Raw genomic sequence first — 25,523 nt, 5'->3', positions numbered from 1 at the left:
TTAGTTTCACTTTAAGCCTGAGTTAATTTGACATCACGAGTCGATTAACCAATCAAGCACCACCGAAAGCATACCGTCGGAGCGTTCGTCGTATTTCTATTAGCGCTGAGAACTCTGTATTTAACCTATCGATTAAACTTAAGCAATAAACGTCGGTACGTTACCTTGCCAAACGCTTTGGCAAGGTCTAGAAATAGGCAGTCTACCTGAGATCCCTGATCAACTGTTGAATGAAAGTCGCTTGTGATAGACAAATGTTGGGTTTCGCAAGATATATATTTTCTAAAGGCATTTTGAGCTGGGGAAAAATTAATTGCATTCTAAGAAGTTAGCGGGTTGCCCATAGATTATCTGTTTAGAAACTTTACACTGAACGCTGGTTAGCCGAGATGGATCTATAATATATGGAAACGTACTTATTACCAAATTTGTGCAAGGGAATAACTTTACCAATTTTCCAGTCGTCTTGTGTCAATGATGCCTCAAGTGATTGCTCAAAGGTGCAGTCATGCGCGATATGAAGGTGAACGCCGGGCCGTCGACCGCTCCGTGCTATCAGCGCCATGGCGCGGCTGCCATGGCAGCCACGTCATGGCGCTGATAGCATGGAGCGGTGGACGGTCCGGCGTTCCCCTTCTTATCGCGATAAGAAAGCGAGGCGTCACGGCAGCCGCGTCATCGCGCTAATAACACGGGGCGGTCGACGCTCCGGCGTTCACTTTCATATTGCCGGCGGGTGTACGTGCGGAGACTACGGAAGAGTATCGATTTGTAGCTTTAAAAAATTGTGAGTTAATTTAAACTATTCCAGTCGCCGAGCACAGCTCAAGGCCATTTATGATGCTCAGAACACCATCGGGAAAAAATTATGATACGATACATTAACGGGAAGGAATCAAAATGATTGCATGGGTATGCACTTTTGGGGGTGCTAGAAAAAGACCCAATCAACACTTACTTTAAAAGTGAAGCCAAATAACAAATGACATAGAAATAGTGGATCACTACAACCATGTAAGTATGTTGTGTTTTGAGAGAATGTGTGTCCGTTATTAATTTTTTCCTAGTCTCCGTTAGTTTGTTTTCAATTATAGACGTATACTGTTGACATCGCTATTAGAAAAGTTAGCAGAGCAATTATTTCAGTCTCATTATTGGACCGTAAAGTATAACTCAGTTTTGATGCAGAAGCAGGCTTCAACATTGCATCAACCGTCAGTTTCGTGTTTCTTGACGGAGCTTCATACTGTGCTCTAAAAATATCACAAAGCAAGTGCAGAACTGCGTATATCAGACCGTAAACATCAACAACTCTTAAAACGACAAACATAAATGCAGAGGGGAAAAAAACATACCGATGAGGTACCCGATGGAATGTTAGTGAATGACGCAATTGGTTTTTACAGCGCCAGCGGCATCTTTAAACGACGCGGTGTCAATATTGGATGCTTCCATCATGGTCTGGTGTGTACAAAGGTCCCAAGCAACTAAACGTGTTCAGCATACAGAGGAAATCACGAGACATAGATTCTTCTGAGCAACGTATTTGCGCTCACGGTATCGACCTGGTATTCCATCTGCAGGTGCAGACAACACACCCTTAGATCTTAATGCTGAATTTTCAGCGTCACTTAGAAGAGGCGAACGCGGCGCATTAATGTGCCCTCTTCAAAAGTCCTTCGAGCAACATTGGCAGTCGCCATTTCTTGGTTACAAAGCCCGTGATTGGATCCGAGTCCTCGCCGCATGCTGACGCAGCCGTTGTGTCCAATCAGTGCCTCCTATATAAGTTACACTATGCCTGTCAGCTCCGAGCACTGGCAAGCAGAAGGGAGAGGGCAAATAGCACGCGTGGTTGCCGTGCGGTGGAGCCACATAGCCGTACAAACCTGCCGTGTAGTGAAGCCAACCATCTCTTCCGTAGGAGGTTCAATGATGTCGCGCCAGCAGCACCGACAGCGAGAAAATCTAAATGTCTTTGACTGACAGCTGGGGACCAGCTCGCCGTTTTCAACGGAATATTACTTCTTATTTTCCTACCTTTTCACCTGCACACGACCCGGCGCCAACTATCTCTATGCGCGCGATGCAAGGTGACCGCCAAGCCCCAAACTGCCGCCAAAGCAGACGGTCAAGCGGCCAAGCGTTCTTCGCGCTCGCGCTGCAAAAGCGAAGCCCGGCCCTGCTTGTTTCGTAGTTTCGTATTTTGTCTCAACGAAACTCGTTTGTATCAGGGCGTTCACATCCAAAACAGTGTACGGCATGTTGTGAAAAAACCTATATATGATATATCTTTAATAATAAGGTAAATACAACATGCTAGAAAAATAGACAAAACAAACGTCCGCCAGGCGGCGCTACATAGCTTTACGTGCGTGTTGTGAGGTGAAGCATCGGGCCTGAACACGTCTTGGAGGGAAGTTGACAGGCATAGTGTAACTTATATAGGAGGCAATGGTCCAATACACGCTCAGAGCACGTGACCGAGCAATGGCGGACAGGCGCTGGCGCGGACCTTTGAGCAGAATCAATTGAACACGAGTGCTGCGTCTCCGTTGGACTGGGACTCGCGTTCGATTCAGAGAGAACATGAGTTGTAGAAATAAATGAACTGCGTAAAGGACGAGGACAGAGGTAGAAACGAGTACGACACACGGAGCGCAGACTTCCAACTGTTCATTTGGCGCAGACACAACAGTATATATGACAGCAGCAATCAGTTTGCGGTTAAATAAGGTTTAAACATGACCATCCAAAAAAGAGAATTCCTTGTCTGATAGTGAAACAGATTGCATGCTTATGCAGTCGTGACCTTTCTTTTTAATGAAGTAGGCTTCTACGAGTTTTCTTTCCGCTGCCTCATTTTCTCTTGCGAGAACACGTGTCTTTTGCAAATCAGGATGACAACCGCATTTCAAACAATGTACAGGCAGATGTCCGCCTGTGTTGTTTTTTATCGACAGAAAGTGTTCACGTGTCCTGAGGTTGAAACAACGTCCAGTCTCGCCAATGTATACTCTCCCGCAAGAAATGCAATCTGTTTCACTATCAGACAAGGAATTCTCTTTTTTGGATGGTCATGTTTAAACCTTATTTAACCGCAAGCTGATTGCTGCTGTCATATATACTGTTGTGTCTGCGCCAAATAAACAGTTGGAAGTCTGCGCTCCGTGTGTCGTTCTCGTTTCTACCTCTGTCCTCGTCCTTTACGCAGTTCATTTATTTCTACCAATCATGAACCAACTAGCCCGCCAAAAGGTGTTACTTGAGAACATGAGCCCTAGAGCCGCACGCTGACGTGGCATTCGGGTTCAATGTGTGACCCGCGTTTGTCTGCTTGAGGTGACACTCCGAAGGTTCAGCACTGTGACCTTGCTATATACACTTCGTTTCACCAGAAGTCCGAGGCTCGAGCGTTGTCAAAGGCTAGAACACATACAAAATAAAAGCGCAAAGTCGCACTCACTGTGCTCGATTGGTGTCCAGGGCCCGTTTGCTCGAAGCACTAACCGCGGCTAAAGTTAGCCGCAGTACCTAGGAGAGGGATTTTGAGATCACGTGACTGGCTCGGTAGGGATGCGGGGAAACATGGCGGTGCCCCAGTGAGTGAGCGCCGCTCGCTTTGGAACTAATATGTCGTTGTGGTTGCAATATTGGGCGCGTTAGTCAGCAACGAATGGTGCAGGACGCTTTCGCTTTGCTTTACGTCACTTAAACTGCAAAGCATGGGCAATGAAATCGCCGCATTTTTCAGATAGTGTTTCGATTCTGGGCACTCCTAAGCCTAAATTAACGCGATAATTGTCGGCATAGCAACGTATTTGGAAAGCGGATTGTTGATAGCACACAAAAGCAGACGGCGTCCCAACAGAGCTTTTCTCTAAATTATCCTAGCACCGAGGTGCATGCTACGACTTTAGTTGCACGCGTCGCACGTGCTGGCGTCTGCAGTATACTTCGTTTCAGCTTCGGTCCAGACGCAGCCGATGCTACAAGCGCGAGCATGTAGCCCAGAACAGTGCTTGCACCGCACGAGTGCGCGTGCTTGGCAGGGATGCTGAAAGCCCGGAGCTCGCGATTGTAGCTTTGGCTGCGTCTGGACCGAAGCTGAAACGAAGTATAGTAACCATTCTAAAGCAAAAAGTATAAGACAAATTTTGCCTTGCACGCGCGTTCGTTAAAGCCTTATTATGATTTTTTACTTCAAATCTTTTATAAGAGGAAGGCCAGCGAGCGTGAACCGTAGAATTACACTTCCAGCGTTCTCCTCGCGATGCTTGGATAATTTAGAGAAACGTCTGTCGGGACGCTGTCTGCTTTTGTGTGCTATCAACAATCCGCTTTCCAAAGACGTTGTATCGCGTTCATTTAGGCTTAGAAATGCCCAGAATCGAAATATTATCTAAAAAATGCAGCGATGTCATTGCCCATGCTTTGCTGAGGTAAGGCAAAGCGAAAGCCTCCTGCACCATTCGTTGCTGACTAATGCGCCCGATATTGCAACCACAACGACATATTAGTTCCAAAGCGAGCGGCGCTCACTCACTGGGGCAACACCATGTTTCCCCGCATCCCTACCGAGCCAATCACGTGATGTCAAAATCCCCCTCCTAGGTACTGCGGCTAACTTTAGCCGCGGTTAGTGCTTCGAGCAAACGGGCCCAGATGATTTCACACTGCGCTCGGACCAAGGTATAATATAGGAAGTATTCACTGGCGGCCATAGCTGTGTGCGTGGCTGCTGAGCGCGTGCTGATGGCGAGCCTCCCCGGTTCTTTTGCAACGTGCATTCCACACCATCAAGATTGCCAATCTTAACAGCCTATTAATGTGGGCTCATTCAGAGCATGCGCTCTAGACATCACGCACAAATATGGCCCCCAGTGAATACTCCTTATACTCTTGCCAGGGCTTAGGATGTAACGAAGTATAAGAAGTTGGCAAAGGCAAGTAATGCTTCACTCACCCCTCGCCCCCCCCTCCCCCCTCTTTCTCACCTAAAACGTCAAGACGTTCAACGGCGCCATTGGCAAGTTTGGACGACTCGAGCACTGGGATCCAGCCGTTTGGAAATACCGGAGGTGTTGCTTTGGTGATTGTCCTCCGAAATGATGGTCCGCCCTGAGAAAATGAAATGAAGTGAAGTTAGTATCAACCTCTTCGCTACTCCGCTACCCGAACGAGTACCTTCGTTTCTGACACGTCCTGTAAAAGAAATTGTATTTATGTGCTACCCAACGACGGTACTTAATCGGGGAAAGACTGGTTCAAAAACACAGAAACACACAACTAGGTGGCACTGCAGGTACAACGTGAACATGAATAGCAACCCTCTGCAAATGGCGTTCATGAGCAGTGAGGTTTGCAGTCGTCGTCCTGGTAAGTAAGAGGGAATGATGTGAACATTTTTAGGTGTATCATAATATTTGTGCTTTGTGTTAATTCCAGATATATCTGTGTGTTACCAGACAGAACATTTATCTAGCAATCGAGTAATATCCTTAAAAAGCTATGTCTTTTTTCTATTTTTTTTCTTTTATGGAGTAATTATTTGAGTGGTTTCGCTGTCAATGAGTGTTTTGGTATGTGACAGGGAAGTACCTAACGAACGAAAAACCTGAGGAACTTCTGAATTATAGCGATGGAGACCTCTCAGAGAGATTAAGAAGAGTATTAGAGAGAAGAGTAGATTAAGAAGAGAAGAAGCAAGCAAAAACTGCTTGGCATGACAATCGCCAGAAAGAACGAACTAAAGTGGAAATCTGCGTGGACGAGGGGAGGAAAAATCTACGCACGAAAAACAGATGAGTCACGGGTTGTTCATATCAGTAGCACTAGCGATCTTGCCAAGATGATGTAGCAACTTTGGCATATCTTTTCTTGTAGTCTCGTTTCTTCATCATGGCTGCTCACGCACATCTTACGCCAAGTGAAATAACCACTCTTTTTACATCCACTAAAGCAAAATCGATATCTTTCTTTCATTCGAATCTGCGTTCTGCGCGTAATAAAGAGGATGAACTCTGTGCATTGTTCCAAGACTTTGGATTCTCGTTCGACGTAATTATGCTCACCGAAACCTGGTAACAAAGTGAGGAGGAAGTACTAAAACTGAATAAATACAAAACGTTTTTCTTAAATCGTGATTGCAAAAGGGGTGGAGGAATATTGATCTGTGTAAAAGCTACTTTCGACTGCGAACTTGTTACTGAGTTTTCTAGCATATGTGCTGATTTTGAGATTCTGACGCTGAAGTGTGCGCAAAATGATTTTAGTGTGGTGTATAGGCCCCCAAGTGGAAACTAACAATTTTTTGTGTTATTTCGATAAGTTTCTAGATTTTTCAAGTGCAAACAAGTATAATCTTTTTGTGGGTGGGGATTTTAATGTCAACATGCTTACTGCCTCAAGTGTGCAATGTTCATTTAAAAGTGTCCTTGATTCAAACGACTGTGTCAACGTCACTACATCGCCAACACACGTTACAAGTGTCTCATCCACGCTTATCGACCTATTCATAACCAATACCGATTTAGGTAGCGCATATGGCGGTGTCATTGGTGTGCAGATAAGTGATCATTTGCCAATATTCATGATCGCAAGCAACGTCAATGTTATTCATTGCGCTACACTTGCAGGCATTCGTGTGTTTCGAGATATAAATTCTCAGACACTCGAAACCTTTAGGTCCTTGATTGTTGACGTAAACTGGAACCCAGTATACAACTCAAGTTCCGCTGATGACGCGTATATCAATTTTCTAGCTCTTTTTTTGAAAGCATATAACAGTAGTTTTCACTATAAACCAATCCAACAAAAGAAAAACATTCATAAGCCGTGGGTAACCCAAGAATGTCTCAAGATGATTCGTATGAAAAATAAATTATACCATAAATTCATAAATACTAGGAAGCCTGGTGATTTAAAAAAGTTCAGGACACATAGAAATAGAGTGACTAAAATGCTTAGGCAAGCAAAGAAAAACTATTTGCACTCTTTATTTAATGAAGCCACAATGTGAAGAGTAGACAAAACATGGAAAATAGTAAATCAACTCCTAAATCGATCTCTTGAAAACAATAGCATTCTAGAAATTAAAATTGGTGATAGAATATTGCGCGGACAAGAACTCGCAAAATCGTTTAACAACTATTTCGCTAACACTGTTCATAGCAGTCATAACCCTCTGTCGACAAGCTGCTACCTAGAAACTCGCAATGAAAGCAGTGCCTTTTTTCAGCCTACTGACGAATACGAAGTTTTCAGTACATTCAATTCCATCCAAAATAGTAAATCAAGTGACATTGACGATATTCAAATTAGGCCTGTCAAATACGTTCTGGACTTATTAGCACCGGTATTATCCCACATTTACAATGTTGCAATTTCTTCGGGTAATTTTCCGCGTCAAATGTAAATTGCCAAGGTGGTGGTTATTTTTAAAAGTGGCGACAAGAATGATCAATCCAATTACAGGCCTATCACCATTTTACCCGTCTTCTCTAAGTGCCTGGAAAAACTCATCCACACCAGAATTTCTTCGTTTTGCAACCAATTCTCTATTCTGACCCCCTCGCAGTATGGCTTTCGAAGGGGGCGTTCGACTGAACTTGCCTTGCTAACCCAGAAAGAAATAATCTTAAAATCATTTGAAGAAAAGTGTACCACTCTCGGTATATTTGTGGACTTTTCTAAGGCATTTGACCGCATTAATCATATCACTCTACTTAAAATGCTTGAGTATTACGGCTTTCGTGGGATAACTCTTGACGTTGTGGCTTCATATTTAGAATTTCGTCAACAGTGCGTTGTCGTCGACAATCAGCGTTCAGGTTTACAGTCATTAGCTGCCAGTGTTCCTCAGGAAAGTATACTGGGTCCTCTACTTTTTAATATATATATCAATGATATCGTCAAAATTAGTACGGAGGCAACTTATGTTATATATGCCGATGACACTAGTTTATTTTTTTCTGGTCAAGATAAGGAAAAACTCGCGCAAGTCGCAAATCATACTCTTAACTCGCTTCACAAATGGAGCTCTGTAAATTCACTTCCTATTAACACTTCCAAAACTAAGGCAGTGCTCTTTAAACCGAAGAATAAGTCTGTGGTTTTCGACTACAACCTTGTTCTGGGGCCCTCCATCATTGAACTAGCACCTTACTAAAACCCTAGGCGTAATTTTTCAGGAAAATCTGTCATGGGATATTCACATTGAAGGTCTCATTCGCAAGCTTTTAAAAGCCGTTGGCATTTTTAACAGGTTTCGCTTCGACCTCCCAGTAAAAATTAAACTCCTTTTATACAACTCTCTATTTTCTTCACATCTAAATTATTGTCATCTGGTTTGGGGAACCACAACATTAACCAATATAAATAATCTTCATGTCTCTCAGAAAAAGGCCATACGGAGTATCGTCAATGCCCCATATGATTCTCATACACAACCCCTTTTTAAGACTCTGCATATCATTCCAGTTACCAACCTGTATGACTACACAATAATTTTAAGATACACAGCGGGCATTAAACTGAACAATCCTTTATTTAAAGAGATCGCTGGTCTAGCACGAAGTATAAATTTTTATTCTACTCGTAATGAGGATGTCTGGAAGGTACCATACAGCAGAACGAACTATGGAACGCAGATGTTGAGACACCACCTCCCATCATTATTGAACAATCTAAGGAGCAACAACTTCACCATAGAAACACTAACACCTCGTGCCATCAAAAATATGTTTCTGTAGCTCTCTTATTTTTGTATTGTGCCTCATGATATCAATGTTCTACTTCCCAGTTACAAGTGTCTACATGTTTTTTTGTTATGTTTTTTTTTACTCGTCTTCCTGCTATATAATTAACGATTTTGTTTTCATTTTCCTACAATTTGCTTATCCGCCTCTGCCAAGGAAACGGGGATGGGGCCCAGTCAAGCCAACATCTGTTGGCTTTTTGCCCATGCCCCTGTCGTCTGTACATATAGACGAAATAAACTGATTCCATACAGTGTCTCAAGGAGACGTTGAAGACTGAGTCGCAGGCTCTGAAAAGGTGCCTGCACTGAAAACATTTGTGCAACTGAGATCACAAACAGAATGTCAAGATGACAAAAAAGAAAAATGCAGAGGCACAAAACTTCAGAAGTAAGTATATTTACCCCGTTAACTGCGTAGATTCTGAGTATATATTGTTCTTTGGGTTTTCTGGTGTCGCAGTTGAAGAACGTCAACAACAATAAGAGTTTGCGACCCCACTGCACCGACTTCTCTTTAACAACGAGTACTTTGCGAAGCATTTCTCTGAAGACCTCGGGATCGAATGCGCAATTTAGACGTACTTATAGTGTATTCAAAAGCGAAAACACCCACTCTGTGAAGACGACACTAGCTCAAGTTAAAAAGCCAGCTGGCATTCATATGCTGATGGGTGTGATGCACGTGCCGCAAGATGACTTGTACAGGTGGAGAGCCTGTAGAATTCCTCTGGTGTGAGAATCTATGATTAAGAACTCAGGAACTTCGAAATCAGCTGCATTTTGTAAAATCGGCTACAACGACGGACGAACAGAAACAGGACAAGCTCTTCTTAGTAAGATCGATCTTAAGCGCCTTCAGTTCTGCGTGTCTAGCAGAGCCACGAACGCGCAAGCTTGCTTCCGACGAGCAGAAGATTCCGTTTAGCGGCAGGCGTGCAAAGAGGCAATATATGTCCTTAAAACCGAATTCATTAGGAATCAAATGTTTTTGTTTTATCAGCTTCTGGTGGTTTTGTGCTCGAATCTACACTGAAAAAAAAAAACCGTTCCCGGGAAGACGCTGAGATGTGTTGGTCTGGAGGAGCTACGGTAAAAAGACTGGTTGAGTCACTCGTCGCTGATGACGGAAAGCTTCCAATCTTTTTGTTTACACACAGGCATTTCAATTACATTACAATCCTTAAGCACCTGTCTGAGATAAACATCTTTCTAACTGGGATAGTCGTTGTAAATCGCACTGATGGTGCTGCGCTCACACCCCCCTAAAACAAAGCGATGAGCAGAGGTACTTCAGCGCAGTAAGTAAGAGAACACGGGAAACTATGCTTGGTAAAGTCGAAGGACAGCAAGTACGTCTTAATTATGTCCTCAGCTTTTGAATTCACCTTCAAGGCACTTGTAAAAGATGGTCAAGAGAGGAGCACAAGAAAGTGGACGTTCCCGACTTGCCGGTGTTGCTCGATACAATATCAACATGGGAGTCATCGACCTTATGGACAGGTACATTTCGTACTATCGGATACCGCATCGCATTAGGACGTGGACTATCCGTCTTTTCGTTGAATTCTTACACATGATAATATGCAGTGCGTGGGTACAGTACCTGAGAGACATTGAATTGGACAACAGGAAGAGAAATAAAGCTCAGCTTAATTTATTTAAAAGCTGACGTTGCAGAAGCTCTCATAACAGCCAACACCACAGGTGAAGTTTGTGTCGAAAGGTCCTCGAACTCTGCTATTGGTGACGTGAGCGATCGAAAGCGTCGCAGTGGTCGGCCTTCCACGATTGGCCGAGTGCTGACTATGAGGTCAGCAAAGGATTTCTCAGTGACGGAATTAAAAGTAATGTAAGAACTTCAACTTTGACGGCGTTGGCACCGTTGGTTTCCGAGCGCAATGATTTCAAGCTTCCACCAAGCTTACTACAAACATCATCAAACTTGTTGTTCGCGAGGTAATGACTACAGGAGAGAGAACCATTATAACATCTTGCCGCCAATAGAGGTCAAAGAAGGGCCATAAAACCCGTTCTAATACCGAACAATGACGTTTGGCTATACTCTTTTTCATACTTAGTGTACTACGCTTTCTAAGATGCTGGCGCGAGCATCGGGTTTGGTCTCGCAGGTCATTTGAACACGTCCTCAAGCAAACGAAAGCATAGATGAAGTCACGGGCTCGCGTTAGTAGGTTTGACTGCGTTGTATACTAAGTATCAAACGGAGTATGGATAATAAGTTCAAGCGTTTTCCAGACACCATAAAACTAAGAAATACAATGAAATGCAGAAACTTCGGTGGTGCGGGAAAGCTCAGGGTCAAATGCACAAAGTGCAACATATTTATCTGCCTTCAAAACTAAAATTGTTTTCTGTATTTTGATACGAAGTGACTACTCAGGGACTCAATTGAATACCATCATTTTCCTATTAAGCACCTTCGATATGTTGCTTTCAAAAATTATTTCTGTGATCAGTGGAAGTGTCCGAATAAAGAAACGCCGTTCACTTTGAAATCATACTGGCATTTCTTGCCTCTGTAGTGAAAAAGGTCAAAGCGATAGGCCTCCTACGATGCCCTCGAAGCGCTGCGAAAAGCGACTTGTTTTGGGTACTACAAAGTTGCGCGTCTCAAACTGTCGCAAGTATAGAAGCCCGCGCCACCTCTTGTGGAGAATGCAATCCCGAAGAAAATACAAACAAACATCACAGGTCATAGCTAAAACGCAAAGAGCGTGAGCCAAGAGACGCCGTTTCACAAGTTCCGAAGAAAGAAAAAAAAGTCCCGGCGCCAGTTATTTTGACGTCGCCACCCAGAGATAGGACACGCGTACCCTAGCGGTGATCAGTGATGTAGCCGGAACAGCAGCTTCTGGGGCTCCGCCCCCCCCCCCCCCTTTCCCCCAACCAGCGCCCCAAGTCATGTACATTCCATGGCTTGTACAGAATTCGCTATTATCTTAGTAATTAAACTACATTGTATTACAAGTAATCAGATGACTCGTAATTATTAAGTTTTTGGAGCAATTTCGTAATCATTTGATTCCATTTCTCAGGTAGTAATCACAAGTGTAACCCGATTACTAAAATTATTTGTAACAGTTACTATTTTTCCCATTCCTTTGAACCTCTTTTCTTTTTTTTTTCTAAGAGTCCCCACCACAAAATAGCTATGCCCAGTCTACGACTACGACAGGAGGATGCTGTGCCAAATTGGTGGATTAAGAAGTAGTTGGTAATTCAGTGATTCTAATGTGATAATGGTCAGTACGAAAGATACATTTTCGAAGAGGTTTATTAATTTTACGTTGTTTCCATGGAGTTTTAAATTGTGTTTAAATAAAGTAATTTGTACAATAAGCCATTTAAATTCTAAAAAAAAACTTTAACACAAACATCTTCTAATAGCTTTCGCTCATTTTTTTTTATTTCAATATTCAGTGCGCGGTGTAAAATTATCACAACTCAACATTAATATTGGAGGGGAAAATTTACAACCAAGTGGCAATATTTACTTGTTAATTATCTAATTACCTAATTAACCTATGATTTACTAAATTGTACAGAACCCCGCAGAACGCGGGAAATATATCTTGACTATGTTTTTTTGTATTTATTTTAACAAATTAAAAGAGCCTCTTTGAAGCCATTCAAAATTACCGTCGTGGCACCTGAATAAAGAGGTCGTCGTCTGCAGTAAAGAAACGACTCTCACGGGTGCAAAACTCTGCAGAATTTATGGACATGTAATGATATTACTATTAACATTAGTAAAATTGCAAACGAGAGGAAATTCGCCTGGCGGAGGAAAAGTGCAACATATATTTACTATATTGATTAACTGCTTCACTTTATTAAACAAAGGGATTGAAAGAGTATGTATGCGTTCACTCTTACATTTTGTAAACAATCAGAAGTATTTCAGAAATATAAAAGACACTACTTCAAACATTTTTTTCTTCCGAAATTAATATTTTTAGTGGAAACACTCTCGATAAGGTGAACATTGGGGCTGAGCAGACTACTTCAGTGGAAAAGGGAAGTTTTTTTACTGTTTGAGGCGAAAACCTGCCGTAATGAGAGCGAGACACTACAACACTTGGTTTTGAAGCGCACGGGGCTTCGCCCTGCCTTTCCTGAAGGGGTAACAGATTTGGCAGAGGCCCTGGGTTTTGCTCGCGACGATGGAAGGACGGAAGAGACAAGGACTACAGTCACAAAGAGGCCCTTGAAAGATTGGTGGAAATTATATAAGGAAAATTGAATAATGCAGAGCTAACTGGCACAGCTGGGGACAGGTGGGACAAAGGAAAATTAGGACTAACTCCCGCGAGGCTCCGGCCCAAAATATCATCCCTGTCTCCCAGTGAGTCCAGTGCTGGGGTAACGCCGACAAGGTTTGACCAGAGGAAAATTGGCGACTCCCTCGCCGGGGAAAAGATCCAGGGGGTGATGTTTTTAGTTTTTTTTTTTCCCCGATTCTTCAGAGGTCATCCTGGTGATATCTCACACTGCCTGGTGATAGTTAGGGTGAAAAAATGGCTTAGAAGGGCGGGTGGAATCATATGTTTGTCTTTTTAGACTTAGGCTAGGTGGCGTAAGCTGCCACTTGTTACAAAGGGTATAGCCATTAACATCCATCCAACATCCATCCATTCATCCATTGTTAAATTTCGCTCTAAAGGTTCGAATGCCCGTCGAACCGCTGGAGCTTCGAGGTTTGACGTCAAATCTTATATTCGACAAACATTTGCGACATCCCTATAGATAGGTTAGGGCGGTGTTCAGAGCCGTATATGTAGAGAGTTTGGCCATTCGTTGGGAAGTATAGGAGACAAATGAGTAGGCGCCATTGGCCGAAAGCGGGCTGGGCGTGCTCTGGGGCGTCTTCACAAATTCGAATGTGGCCAACCAGAAGCCGAAAATAATATTCTGGTGGTGGACGGGAGAAACGCGTTGGACTAACTCTCGGTGACTGAAAATATGGTGCACGTGATTTTTCAATCATGGTCATCCAAAATCATGGTGGAAGAGTTTGACTAGCGAAACGATGGACAAATCCGTACGCCAAGCGCCGAGGGCCGGGAATCTGCCGTCCGAGCGATCACACTCTACATAGCAAAACAGAGTTGAGCGGCGCGTTGGCTTCTTACACTTTTCTGCATGATTATGATGGAAACCACGTGCACCCTATTTTCAACCATAGAGGGTTACTACACTTCACTCTTACGCGCTTATTAAAACCATATACTAACATATACCTTGAACCAAAACAATTTCTCGCTACCACCGCTAGGGGATTCTTTTAGGCTTCTGGTTGGCCAAGGGTGCATGTCTAGCCCACTTTCTACGTCTGGTGCACGCCCTGGCTCTGCCCGCGCCTCCCATTGACCAAACTCTCTGTATACACGGGTTTGGGCGGTGTTGTAGGCGGAATACATTCAAACGACTAAACCTTGCGAGGTTTGGTAGTCTGTATGTTAGTATCTGTTTATGTTAGGCTCGTGGACAGGGAAGGTATTTGCGCTACTTTCCCATGATCCAGTGACTTTGACCTCGACCGGCGCCGACCGGCATGCGCGCTAAGTCAATAGACTTTTTGCCGATAGACCTTTCGCTAAATTACCTAAGTATCAAACAGGATGTTGGGGACGTAGGCACAAGCGCTGCACGTGCTCGCCTTCCTTATAGAAAAGATTCGAAGTAAATAACCAAAATAAACCGTCCGTGAAACGCGCGAATGAAGTTCTATATCTTTTAGATGTTTGCTTTCAAACAGTTAGAGCTGAAGACGCTGGCACACGCAGCGCGTGTACCTACGTTACCGATTCGTTTAGACTTTTGTGTAATTCTTCAAAAGGTCTATGACCGAAGCACCAGAAAGAATGCTGGGAACTAAGGTAAACGCGCTGCGTGTGCTGGTGTCTGGTCGAAAGCAAGCATTTAAAACAAATGGCACTTTGCTCGCGCGTTTCACGGACAATTTATTTTTGTTTTTTATTTCGAATCTTTTTTATTAGGAAGGCGAGCACGTGCACCACGTGTACCTACGCCCCCAACGTTCTCTTTGAGACTTAGGTAATTTACAGAGCCGTATATACAAAGAGTTTGGCCATTCATTGGGAACTATAGTAGTCAAATTAGGAGATGCGATTGGCCGAAAGCGTGCTGGGAACGCTCAAGGGGTCTTTAGAAATTCGAATGTGGCCAACCAGAAGTCCAAAATAACACCCTGGAGGTGGTCGCAAGAAACAAACTTAATAGGTGCATCGGAGTAACTCTCGGTGATTGAAAATACGGTGCACGTGACGATTCAATCACGGTCATCCAAAATCATGGTAGAAGGGCGCGACTAGCGAAACGATCGACATAATCCGTACGCCAGGCGCCGAGGGCCGAGAATCTGCCGACCGAGCGGTCACACTCTGTTCGAGCAAAACAGAGATTGAGCGGCACATTCGTTTCTTACATCTTTTTGCATAATCTTGATCGAAACATCGCGTGTACCCTATTTTCAACCATGAAGGGTTACTACATTTAACTCTTACGCGGTTATTAAAACCAGATATCGATGATTCAAACTGTTTCTCGCTACCACCACTAGGGGATTCTTTTCGCCTTCTAGTTGTCCAAGAGAGCATGTCAAGCCCTCTTTCTGCGTCTGGCGCACATCCTGGCTCTCTCCGCTCCTCCCAATTGACCAAACTTTCTCTATACACGGCAATGGTAATTTAGCGAAACGTCTATTTAGAACTATATTTCCTTCGGTTGCCGCTACCTTATCAGAATGTTAGGCAAAGAGCGCGTTTTACGACTGTGCAGGCTCCAAAGGGCCAGCGCGGTCGCGGATTACGTAGCTGGCACCGAGTAAAGTCCGTGAAAAAAAAAAAAAAAAAAAAGATCGCCCGGGCCAAGCTGGGCCTAGACAGCACGCCACTTGCAAGTAAGATCACTTGGTGTTTTTTTTTCTTTTTGTTTTTAACGAACAGCCCTTTCTATCGCGAAATACCTTCCTGGAAGTATGCGGTGCCCCCCGTCTTCTTTACGCAATGTGACGTTCAGATGCACGGCACGTAAAATTATTCAAGAAGCGAAGAGGACGTTGACGTTCGTTTAACAGTTCGTGATTTTAAAACCCAGAGAAGTCATAATTAAGGCCAAACTGAGTGTGTGCTGACCTTGAATGACTTCATGGACGTTTATTTACCTTTCCGGTAGAATCCAAGGGACAAAAATTCCCAAGTTTAGATAATTATGACAAGGTGGGACATTGGCAATTAATATGCCATTGTACAGGGTGTCACAAAAAATTTTACAGGGTCTTTTTTACCTCAAATATAAACTCAGCATCGCCAAACGCTCATTATCCGCCCAAAAGTAGCGCTAGTGGTCACAACCAGACGCGAAATTTTCAGCACGATTAGATACCTTAATCAAAAGTTATAAGTAATTTTCTGAAAATTTCATTGGGAAAATGGCGGCCGACGGAGTTTTCGGATCCATGGGGCTGGCTGTATGGCACCAGAAACCGAAAGCGGGCGAAAATGGGCTCCATTTTCCCATTGAAATGTTCAGAAAATCCCCTATAACTGTTGAATAAGGTATCGGATCGGCCTGAAACTTTGGCATCTGGTTGTGACCTCTAGCGCTACCTTTGGACGAAGAATGAGCGTTCGGCGATGCCTAGTTTATTTTTGCGGTAAAAAAAAAACGTAATTTTTCTTTTTTGTGACAGCCTCTACAACTGTGGTCCCGCCGCGCTGGTGAACCCTTTTATCAGTGTGCACGTCCAGCCCGGTCTCGCTTAGGTATCCGAGCAGGCCTGACAGGACCGCGACGCGCTTGTCTTTGTACCCCTCGGGGCGGCACCAGGCTTCGAAGGACAGGGGGCGGTGTATTTTTCCTAACGCGTCGAGGGTTTTCGTCCTCCCCTAGTCGAAGATCGGGCAGTCCCATACGATGTTCCGTTCATCGCACCCGAGTTAGCAGGCTGTAATCCTGGTCTTCTAGAGCCGCAGCCCCGGTCACAGCAGCTCTCCTCTTGCGGACCGCCCTCGCCCATTGCTGAGTGCGGGCGGGCGTGATGCCGGCTTGAGCCTTGAGTTTTCGCATCTTTACCATCTCGTGCCTTCGGAAGACTCTCAATGAAATGCTCGCTTCGGGTAGCTTTCCTCTGGCTTCGAGCTTAGTCTTGGCGGTTTTCCTGAACGCCCACTTTATGTTTAGGACGGTGCACTCGGGGTCGTACGGATTGAAGGCGTACGTTGGCGGTTGCACAAAGGGGGTTGCGGCCCGCTCCTGGTGTCGAAGTTCGATATGATTAGGCTCTTCCATCTCCGCCCAGTGCGCCCTGTCATTGCCGTCGATTCCTGCGTGACCGGGAATCCACTGCACGCTGAAAGAGAGTGGGTTCGGATCGCGTCGTTCTATTTCATGTGCCAGCCAGAAAATCTCTCCGACTGCGGCGTTCTCCTTGAGTTGCATCCTCAGCGCCCTAACGGTGGCCTGGGAGTCCATGAAGACGTGTATTTTACGTAATTATTTGCTCGATGACGCGGTAATGTCCCTGATGTCCTCGCGTAAGGCTCTGACTTCAGCTTCCTGCGCGGATCTGCATTGCTGCAGCCTCTAGCTCTTGATTTTGTTTCCGTAATGCCACGCCACCGTGGAAGCCACTTCATCTTTGAACGCGGCGACGACGTACACTCGAACCTCGTCGTCACCACCACCGCTCTGTTCATGTCGCCTGGCAAGCTTGCGCCTTCTGTCGGCGTTAGTCGTCGAGTTCATCCTCTTCAAGACTGGCGCGGCCCGGGTGACCGTCGTCTTTTGCCATGGTGAGATGAGGTCCGGAATCGGTGACATTGTTGTCTGCGCGCGCAGAGAGCTCCACAGGGGCAGAAATTCTGACAGGGTCCTGCCCTGTCAGGTGTGCGCCAGCTTGGCATCGTACATCTGCTTCTGGTTCTTTTAGATGTCTTCAAGGGAAAGCATTGGGACGGCGTCGTGCAGTAGTTCAAGAGTTGTACATCTTGGCAGACCAGGGATGGAGCGTCGCGCGTCGTTTATCAGTGTTCTCAGTTTTACCCGCTAAGCGGCGTTGGGAGTCTATTGAAACGCACACTGTATGAAATCTTGCATACGATGGTGGCTAGGACCACGGTCCTCGCCAATCCCTCCCTGAGACCCCCAGCCAGCGTTGCAAGGCGCCGGCTATTGAAAACCCCATCTTTCAGGTGCCCCGCATCCACTCGATGCAGTCGGTCGGGTCGCCGCACGAGTGGGCTCTCATCCCCTAGAATGGAGCGCTCGGCCACCTTGTCGATCTTCTGGCCGTGGAAGCGCAGGTTCGCATCGACTTTCTGCCATTCTTTCCCAAAAGCCATCTACCTAACCTTTCCGGGCGTCGGGCGCAGGCCGGCTTACTCCAGAAAGTAACTCACTAGGTCGGGTGCGCATTGCATCGTCTTCTCGGGAGGGGGCGCGTTGTCGCTTCCCATGGTCCACACGGTGATGTCGTCTGCGTAGACCGTGAATGCCAGGGCCGGAACGACGGCGAGCAACCATAGGAGCGACGCTACCGCCAGGTTAAATAGCATTGGCGACAACACTTCCCCCTGCGGCGCACGAATCTCGTTCGTCTTCTCCGCACTGATACGGAGCCTGCCGTTCTTGACCAGATATTTTCCCCAACTCAGGAATACTTCACAAAGTTCAAAAGCCTGCGTTGAACGCCCAGCTTGCAGGCCATGTCAATGACCCTGGAGTGAGCCAAGGTGTCGAAAGCTTTTCTTACGTCCAAAGCAACCACGATTTGGTTGCGACACAGGATCGGTTGGTACGCCAAGTACTCGAGAATCAGGGCCAGGCTGTCCTGCGGGCCAAGGCTCTTGTGGCATCCCATCTGGGCGGAGTGTAACACTTCTCTCCTTTGCTGGACGATCCATTCAATGCGCGAGAGCACCATGCGCTCCATTAGCTTGCAACGGATAAAAGTGAGCAAAATGGAGCGCACGTTACTCGCGCAAACCGGGTTCTTCCCTGGCTTAGGAATGGGGCACACCCAGGACAATCTCGAACCATCAGGGTTGTTGCCCTCGTTGATCAGTTTCAGCTTCCTTCGCTTGACCGCCTCCGTGAGGTTTTTGCGCATGGAGTTAGTGATACTGTCGGGAACCGCCGCGCTCCGTTCGTTGCACCACTCAATGGCTGCTTCCATTCCCTACGGTGTGATGTCCACTTTAGACTGTATTTTTAAATTCTCGTGGTTTGTATATCTTCCAGTCCGGGCTAGTGGCCGTCTGTGGAAAGAAAGATCCCCCCGACCTCATCCAGTATTTCTTTTTACGTCCTTGCCTTGCGCCAGGGCCAAGTTCTGAGCGGTTGCCCCACGAGCTCTGGCTCAGCATCGCGTTGCAGACGATCCACGTGCGACTGAGCGACGTCCTCTCATTGAAGCTTTCGAGCAGTTTGGCGCAGTCGTCCCTGCACAGCCTGGTGGCGTGCCGCTGCCCCTCCTTCGTGAACTAGCCGGCCTTACGGATGCACCTTCGCTCGCGGGTGGGGCGGTAGCACCGCAGGTCCTCTTGCGCCGCAGGACAATAGCCTGGTGTTCGATGTGCGCACTCAGAACGCATTTCACAGGCCAGTAAGCAAAGACGGCACCCCAAAGAAGGCGATTATTGGAAAAGTCTTATTTGTGGTTTTTTCTTGTTGTTGTTCATTTTTATTTGCATCAAGTACACAGTTCACGCAGCCCCTACTAATACACAGCGAAGGGGAGTGAGGAGCGGGCGTTAGTGCACAGCTTACACCCCCTCCCCCCCCCCCCCCCCCCTCCATCCCTTTTGTTTTTATCTCCGCGCGATGCTGTGACCGGAAACTAGCCGTTGTGCTACAGTGGACTAGAAACATTAGGCAGTTTTCGTAGACCGCGTTTCCCCCTCCGCTAAGCCCTCCGCAACGAAGAAGCAGCAACTGCGCCAGCGCGCCGATGGCCTTGACTGTAGAGTTCCGAATATCTTAGCGGGTTGCGGAGAGCGTTGCGGGACGGCAAAAACCATCTACGAAAACTCCCTATTGAGTAGTGGAAAAAGGGGTGGCGTCCGCGTGTGGCACACCGTGTTGAGCCTACCAGGTGGCGCTAGCGCTCTTTTTTCAGTAAAGCCCCTTCATGATTTAAAAGTAGCGCAAGGTGCGTCGATGCACGAGACACGTGCTACGAGCAACCCTTAGGAAGATCTTGGCGGCACAGCGCAGCACTGAGCTAGATTTCAGACGCCATGTTCTTCCCAGAAGTGGCGCGCGGCACGTGTCTGGAGCATTTCCACAACAATGGATGGCACCCCTTTTCCCAGGATAGAGGGGCTCTATTTTTCCGAACACTGCCACGCCTCGCTCGCATACGACAACCACAAGCCGCGAGCCTGAATCAAAACGTTCTACTTTTTATTATTATTATTATTATTATTATTACTATGTTAGTGGCACAAGCAGCACGAGCCAGCGCCTCGCGTGGCTTTCAACATCATAGATTTCAGTCGGCCGATGAGGCACTGCCACTGCTTTTTCCACTACTTCTACCTCCCTGAAACTGTGCTCCGTTGTTAACCATTCCTGCCCCGACCTTGCTACGGTCTGATCAACACGAGTAAGCAAGGTCCGTGCAGTTTTCCCAATTAAAGCTATCGAAATTGTCCGGGCGATCACGCGACGTAATGCGAATGGACAGCTTTAGGCGTTGAGACATTTGGATAATATACAGAGAGCAAATCGTCTCCTTCTTGCGCAGGGGCTGCGGTGACATCAGAATGACGCCGAGCTCTGATCGGCTTTGGTTGGAAGGATAGCGGGTAGACCTCAACGCAAAATGCCTTGAGGTCTACCCACTACCTATTTTTCACAATCACCCAATAAGAGCTTGGCATTCTGACATCATCGCAACCCCTGTGCAAGAAGCAGACGAACTTGCGCTCCGCATTTCGTTTTGATTAAGTAAAAATGTCGGTGCTGCCACGTTTGTGCTACGTGCCTACGCACAAACTCTGCGTAGGCACGTGGCACACTTCTGAGGGCAGTCAGTTCACTGTCCGGGTATGATGACTGAAGAACCTCTTAACAAGTCGCCGGCAAAGACACCAGTGCGGCTCAGTAAAACAACGCATCATTCGAGACTGGGTTAAAGAAAGCACTGCAAAGGCTGGAGCACGCGAGCGTCTTGAGGCGCGGTTTGACTCTCTCTCAGCTCGTGCGCTGACTTTGGCCGTGCTTTCTTTCACCCCGTCTGAGCTGAGAAGCTGTTTCTAGCAATCCTGCCAGGTCTCGCCTAAACCACAACCGATCAAACACGTTCTCGCGGACGTGCTGCTCAAATCGCTTGGTCGCACCAGTGTGTCCATTCTTCGCGCAGTAACTTTCTCTTCTACGTGACGCGTCAAGTTCAAGCACACCATGAACTTGACGTCGTATGCCTTCCATCCTAACACCAAAGGTGAGGCTGCGCCTACACATGAACTACGTTCTCTCTTACGGTAGCGTTTACAACTTCGAGCAGGCGCCGCTTGTTCCGGCCTATGCTTCGGCCGCCCCATTCTTGCGTGCAAAAGCTTAGAGTTGAGCGCGACCTAAACCAACGCGTTTTTGTGGGCGCGTAGGCCATGTGATTCCCGGAAATTGCGTATTTCGTGACGTCGCGCCGATTCCTTGCGCCTTCCAGGCGCGCATAAGAAAGTTCGATGACTAACTTTTTTTCTGAACGCGTACGAAATCGCGCTGTGACGTAGTAGGGTGCTCCTCTCCCGGCCAATCCGTGGAGGGCACTAGTTCTGGCTACACGTTTTTCCGCCCTCTGGCGCAGATGCCCTCCGCTCGCCGGAAGCCGCATCGTCCTAACAAAAGCGCATGGTTGTGACTCAGAGAACGGCCCGGAAACAGCAAAAACGTCACGAACTACGCAATTTCCGGGAAGCGCATGGTCTACGCGCGCACAAAAACGCGTTGGTTTCGATCGCGCTTTAGAGTACCGAAGGAACGGGCGGCCGAAGGAGAGAGAACGCATTTGGCGAGGAGGGCGATCACATCACCCCCAGCGCAATCGCGATTGACCAAACTCGAGCGCCTCAGCCGCGACTATTATGAGCGAAAAAACAAAGGCATCAATGCTCTTATCGCTCTCACCCGCTTCAAAGCCACTGCGATAAACGCGCCTATGCACCGTTCGTTTTCGCAAGCACGACACTCACCCAATACAAACCAGTTACAGCTGCCGCGTGTTCGTCAAGAGTTGCACTATGCCGCCAGATGCGAAAGGAGTGCAACCTACGCTTACCACCCCCTGTTTGACACCGAAAGGCCGGTTCACACAAGCTGCGCAGCGACGGTACTATCAGCGCTGACTCACAGCTAAGATAGCGTTGCATTGGGTGTAAGGAGCCGGGAAGGCCGGGGTCACATGCAGCAGAGCCTTGATACAGAACACAAAGCCATCGCAGTGCCCCGTGAACAGACCTTAACGCGAAAAATGCCCTTACCATCTTGATTTCTATTAAACGAAGCATGAACATCACTTACGTATTTTTTGTCCACGGGAACGCGTCTTCGCCGCCACGTTGCCCACGTCGCCACACACGCGATAGCAGCGACAGCGATCCAGAGCGTCGTCTCATGCCCTGCCAAGGTGTACCGGGTCCTCCGGTAGTCCATGGCGCCAAGCATTTCCGTGTTGTTAAGAACGGCGCTACCGCTGCACACACGCACAAAGAGAGCAAATGATGATTAAGCATGCGAGTGAAAGAAATCGGTGGTCATCGATCCCATCGAAACGATGCTCAAAGAAGAAATGCTTGCAATCATTGTAACTGCTGTACACGGCAAAGCTCTTCGACACGCCTGCGGATCAACGTTAGGTGCGGTTCAAACATACACACACAGGGCTTCCTCAACGCTATTACCAGTCAAGGCTGGAAATATCGCTTACTCGACTGATGCAGTTCGGACTTGGTGCTATATTAGTGATACAGCGCTGCGTCAGTGGTATGCTTCGTTCAAGTGAGCGCTACATTAGCGATTCTTTTTTTTTAGTTCCTTTTTTTTGTGCCCCTAACAACCTTGCGGCTTTCATGTGGTAGCACAAGATAAAATGTTTAAGACATACAATTTATATATTTTCACAGACAATAGAAATGAAAAAGGTCGGACTCATCACGGGCTAGTCATGAGTAGATCACACAAAGCTAGTTCACTCTAGAAAAATGTCACGTTTCTTTTTTCTATTAAAGACAAAATACAGTTCATGAACTTTTTTCGAACTTAAAATGCAAAAAAAAGAGAAGAGATCGGTCTATATTTTTAGAAGTGGCTTAGGAATGGAGTTTCCAAGCTAGTTTACGCTTGAGAGCTCATCAAAAATGTTCAAGAATGGAGGCTTTAAATTGTTAAATGAGAGTTGACTATTTTCCCATCGCAGAGCGGGAGGAACAGTGGCTCACGCTCATTAGGGCGTGGAAGAAGCTTCTGCCGCTGTGCCAACATATATCGCCTTGCTTCAAACAGGCCGAAGCGCCATGGGAATCGACCTTATACACAGATAACCTTCGTATCAGATAAATTACGTGCGGTCATGCATTGCACCCTTCGTTCCGTACCCAGTCGGCGAATAATAGGAAGGATCTTTCGGCTAGCCATTTTGGTCGATGCTCGGCTTCTTTGCTTCTCCGCCTGCGTAATTTTGAACGTCTTGGATGAAGCTTTATGGGTAACAGCCTCTATGCGCTCCATCTTATACGTACAATGTACTTCGTGTCTCCCTGATTTCGCAATCTCTGACGCGCTGCGACGCGGTCTTGTGTAGTTTCGCGATAGTTTAACTCGTTAATTTTTTCTTGTTACTTTTACCTGCAACTCGATAAATATTTTTAAAGTAACTGTAACGGTACCTGGCATACTTTTCATTAACTAAAAAGTTTATTAAAAGACAAAGATATTTTTCGTAAAAAGTTACCCTATTTTGTGACCACTACAGCGGATTCGAACGTGTTGCCGAGGTTGGGCCCTACATTAGAGGGAAGAAAAAAGAAAAAAAAAAACACCAAGAACTCAGCTTTTTTTTTTTTTTCCCCGGAGTGAAAAGCCAGAGCAGGGGGTAGACGTTTTCCAATATCTGTTTTTACTTTTTCATCGCATAGAAAAGCGCATTTAGCATTTGCTTTATTTCAACCTTTCTGTGTGTGGCTCTCTCTCGCTCCGTCTTCACCCTTTCCGACCTCGTCGGTCACCCCCGGCCAGGGTGGCCAGTTCAGTTTATAATAAGCGGATTTGGGCTTCTTTTTTACCGAGTCACTGGTAGCTTTTTCCAGTCACTTGTCGCACTTTTTGGGCTTATTCGTGTTTTTCCCGCAAATAATTATTTTATTGCTCGCCATGCTCATTGACAGCGCGTTTGTCGTCAAAAACGCGGAAAACAGTACGACCGTTTGGCGCCGCGTTTAGGTTGCGCAAGCGACCGTCCGTCACAAAGTGCAAAACAATTACTATCCATTCACAAATGTTTTAGCGCCTTGCCCTTTTTGCCAGTGGGCAGTCGCGGTCGTCGTGTCTAGTTGCCATTGTATTTTGCGCAAAATGGCTTCGAAGTGGTCGAAGTATGGCAGAAGATATTGTAAAGTGTGGGAAAAGGAAACACAGCTTAAGGACTGGCTGCGACCAGTCACTGGAGGCGATAAAAAACCAGTGTGCAACTGCGAGATCCGCGCTTATCATGCCGACCTCGTTCAGCATATGGCAACAGAAAAAACACGTGAGGAACTCTCACCACTTTCCAGTGCATGCTTGACTACCATGGGCTTCACCAAGTCGTCGCCTCCGAGAACAATACCAGAACTGGAGCTCAAGCTGGCATGTTACTCAGCGTGCCATGCCACTATCCGGCGGATAGGGGCATGGCACGCTGACTTCGTATTTGAGCGGGTTCGCCTTCGTATTTGAGCCAGTTCTCATTGTCATTTTATTATTAATAAACTATTTTCAAGAATGTGTACATCTATAGAACTTCCTCTTGTTTTGGGCCTCTTCACGAAGGTCTCGCCGCTTTTTTTGGGCTTGGTTGGGGACGACTATTTGCTCATTCGCTCTGCCGCATCTGGCCACCCTGCCCCCGGCTCTTCAGCCAAGCGAAAGAACCAGCTCGCGGAAACACGCGACGCGTAGACACCTGTTTAACGCCGAACGAGAGTCTCTGGTTCGCAAGAAAAAAAAATAAAATAGTTGGATGGTAATCAACCGTTATAGCTCAAACGAGAGGTTCTCATGAGTGACGAACGAAAGATGGTCCCGTGGCCCTGCTATGAACTGCACTTTGACCTTGTCGAATATGGTGGCGATAACTTCACTGCTCGTTGCAAACACTGCAAAAAAGTATACGCAGCCCGGAAGTCCTCTTCCTCTAACGTTCGCAAGCACCTCGGGGTGAATTTCAACTTTCATTTCTAGACACTACCACTAGGCATGGAGACGGAACGATCGAAAGCTAAAACCCCGACAGCGCTCTCCAGCCTCAACGGCTTTCCCACCACCGGGAAAGTTTCCTTACGTCTGAATACTGCACTGCCGTCCAGCGCACGCGTACACCGCATCTTTAGCGAGGGGCGGGATCTGTTCAGCATCGAAATTGGAAAGTTATGTGATATTTGAAATGCATTCGCTGCTGCGTTACAAGATGAACAGAAAAATGTATTATTTAGTCCATCTTGTATCGAAGCTGCAAACG

General features: G+C 46.4%; 1 protein-coding gene across 1 annotated transcript in view; it reads right to left on the bottom strand.

Annotated features, from left to right (window-relative positions):
- LOC8034513 (cholesterol 7-desaturase nvd) overlaps nt 1–22,462 on the bottom strand; it is a 32,930-nt gene extending 10,468 nt beyond the window's left edge. The window contains exons 1-2 of the mRNA XM_029990433.4: nt 22,331–22,462; nt 4,998–5,121 (exon numbers count right to left, since the gene is read on the bottom strand). Of these exons, the coding sequence (XP_029846293.2) occupies nt 4,998–5,121; nt 22,331–22,462 (256 nt within the window). The remainder of the gene's footprint in view (nt 1–4,997; nt 5,122–22,330) is intronic.
- Nucleotides 22,463–25,523: the final 3,061 nt, after the last annotated feature.

The sequence above is a fragment of the Ixodes scapularis genome, unplaced genomic scaffold (genome assembly GCF_016920785.2).
Source record: "Ixodes scapularis isolate PalLabHiFi unplaced genomic scaffold, ASM1692078v2 PGA_scaffold3__209_contigs__length_174095766, whole genome shotgun sequence".
Classification (NCBI taxonomy): domain Eukaryota; kingdom Metazoa; phylum Arthropoda; class Arachnida; order Ixodida; family Ixodidae; genus Ixodes; species Ixodes scapularis.
Note: the sequence above shows the minus strand (reverse complement) of the source record. Positions and strands in the feature narration are given on the sequence as shown.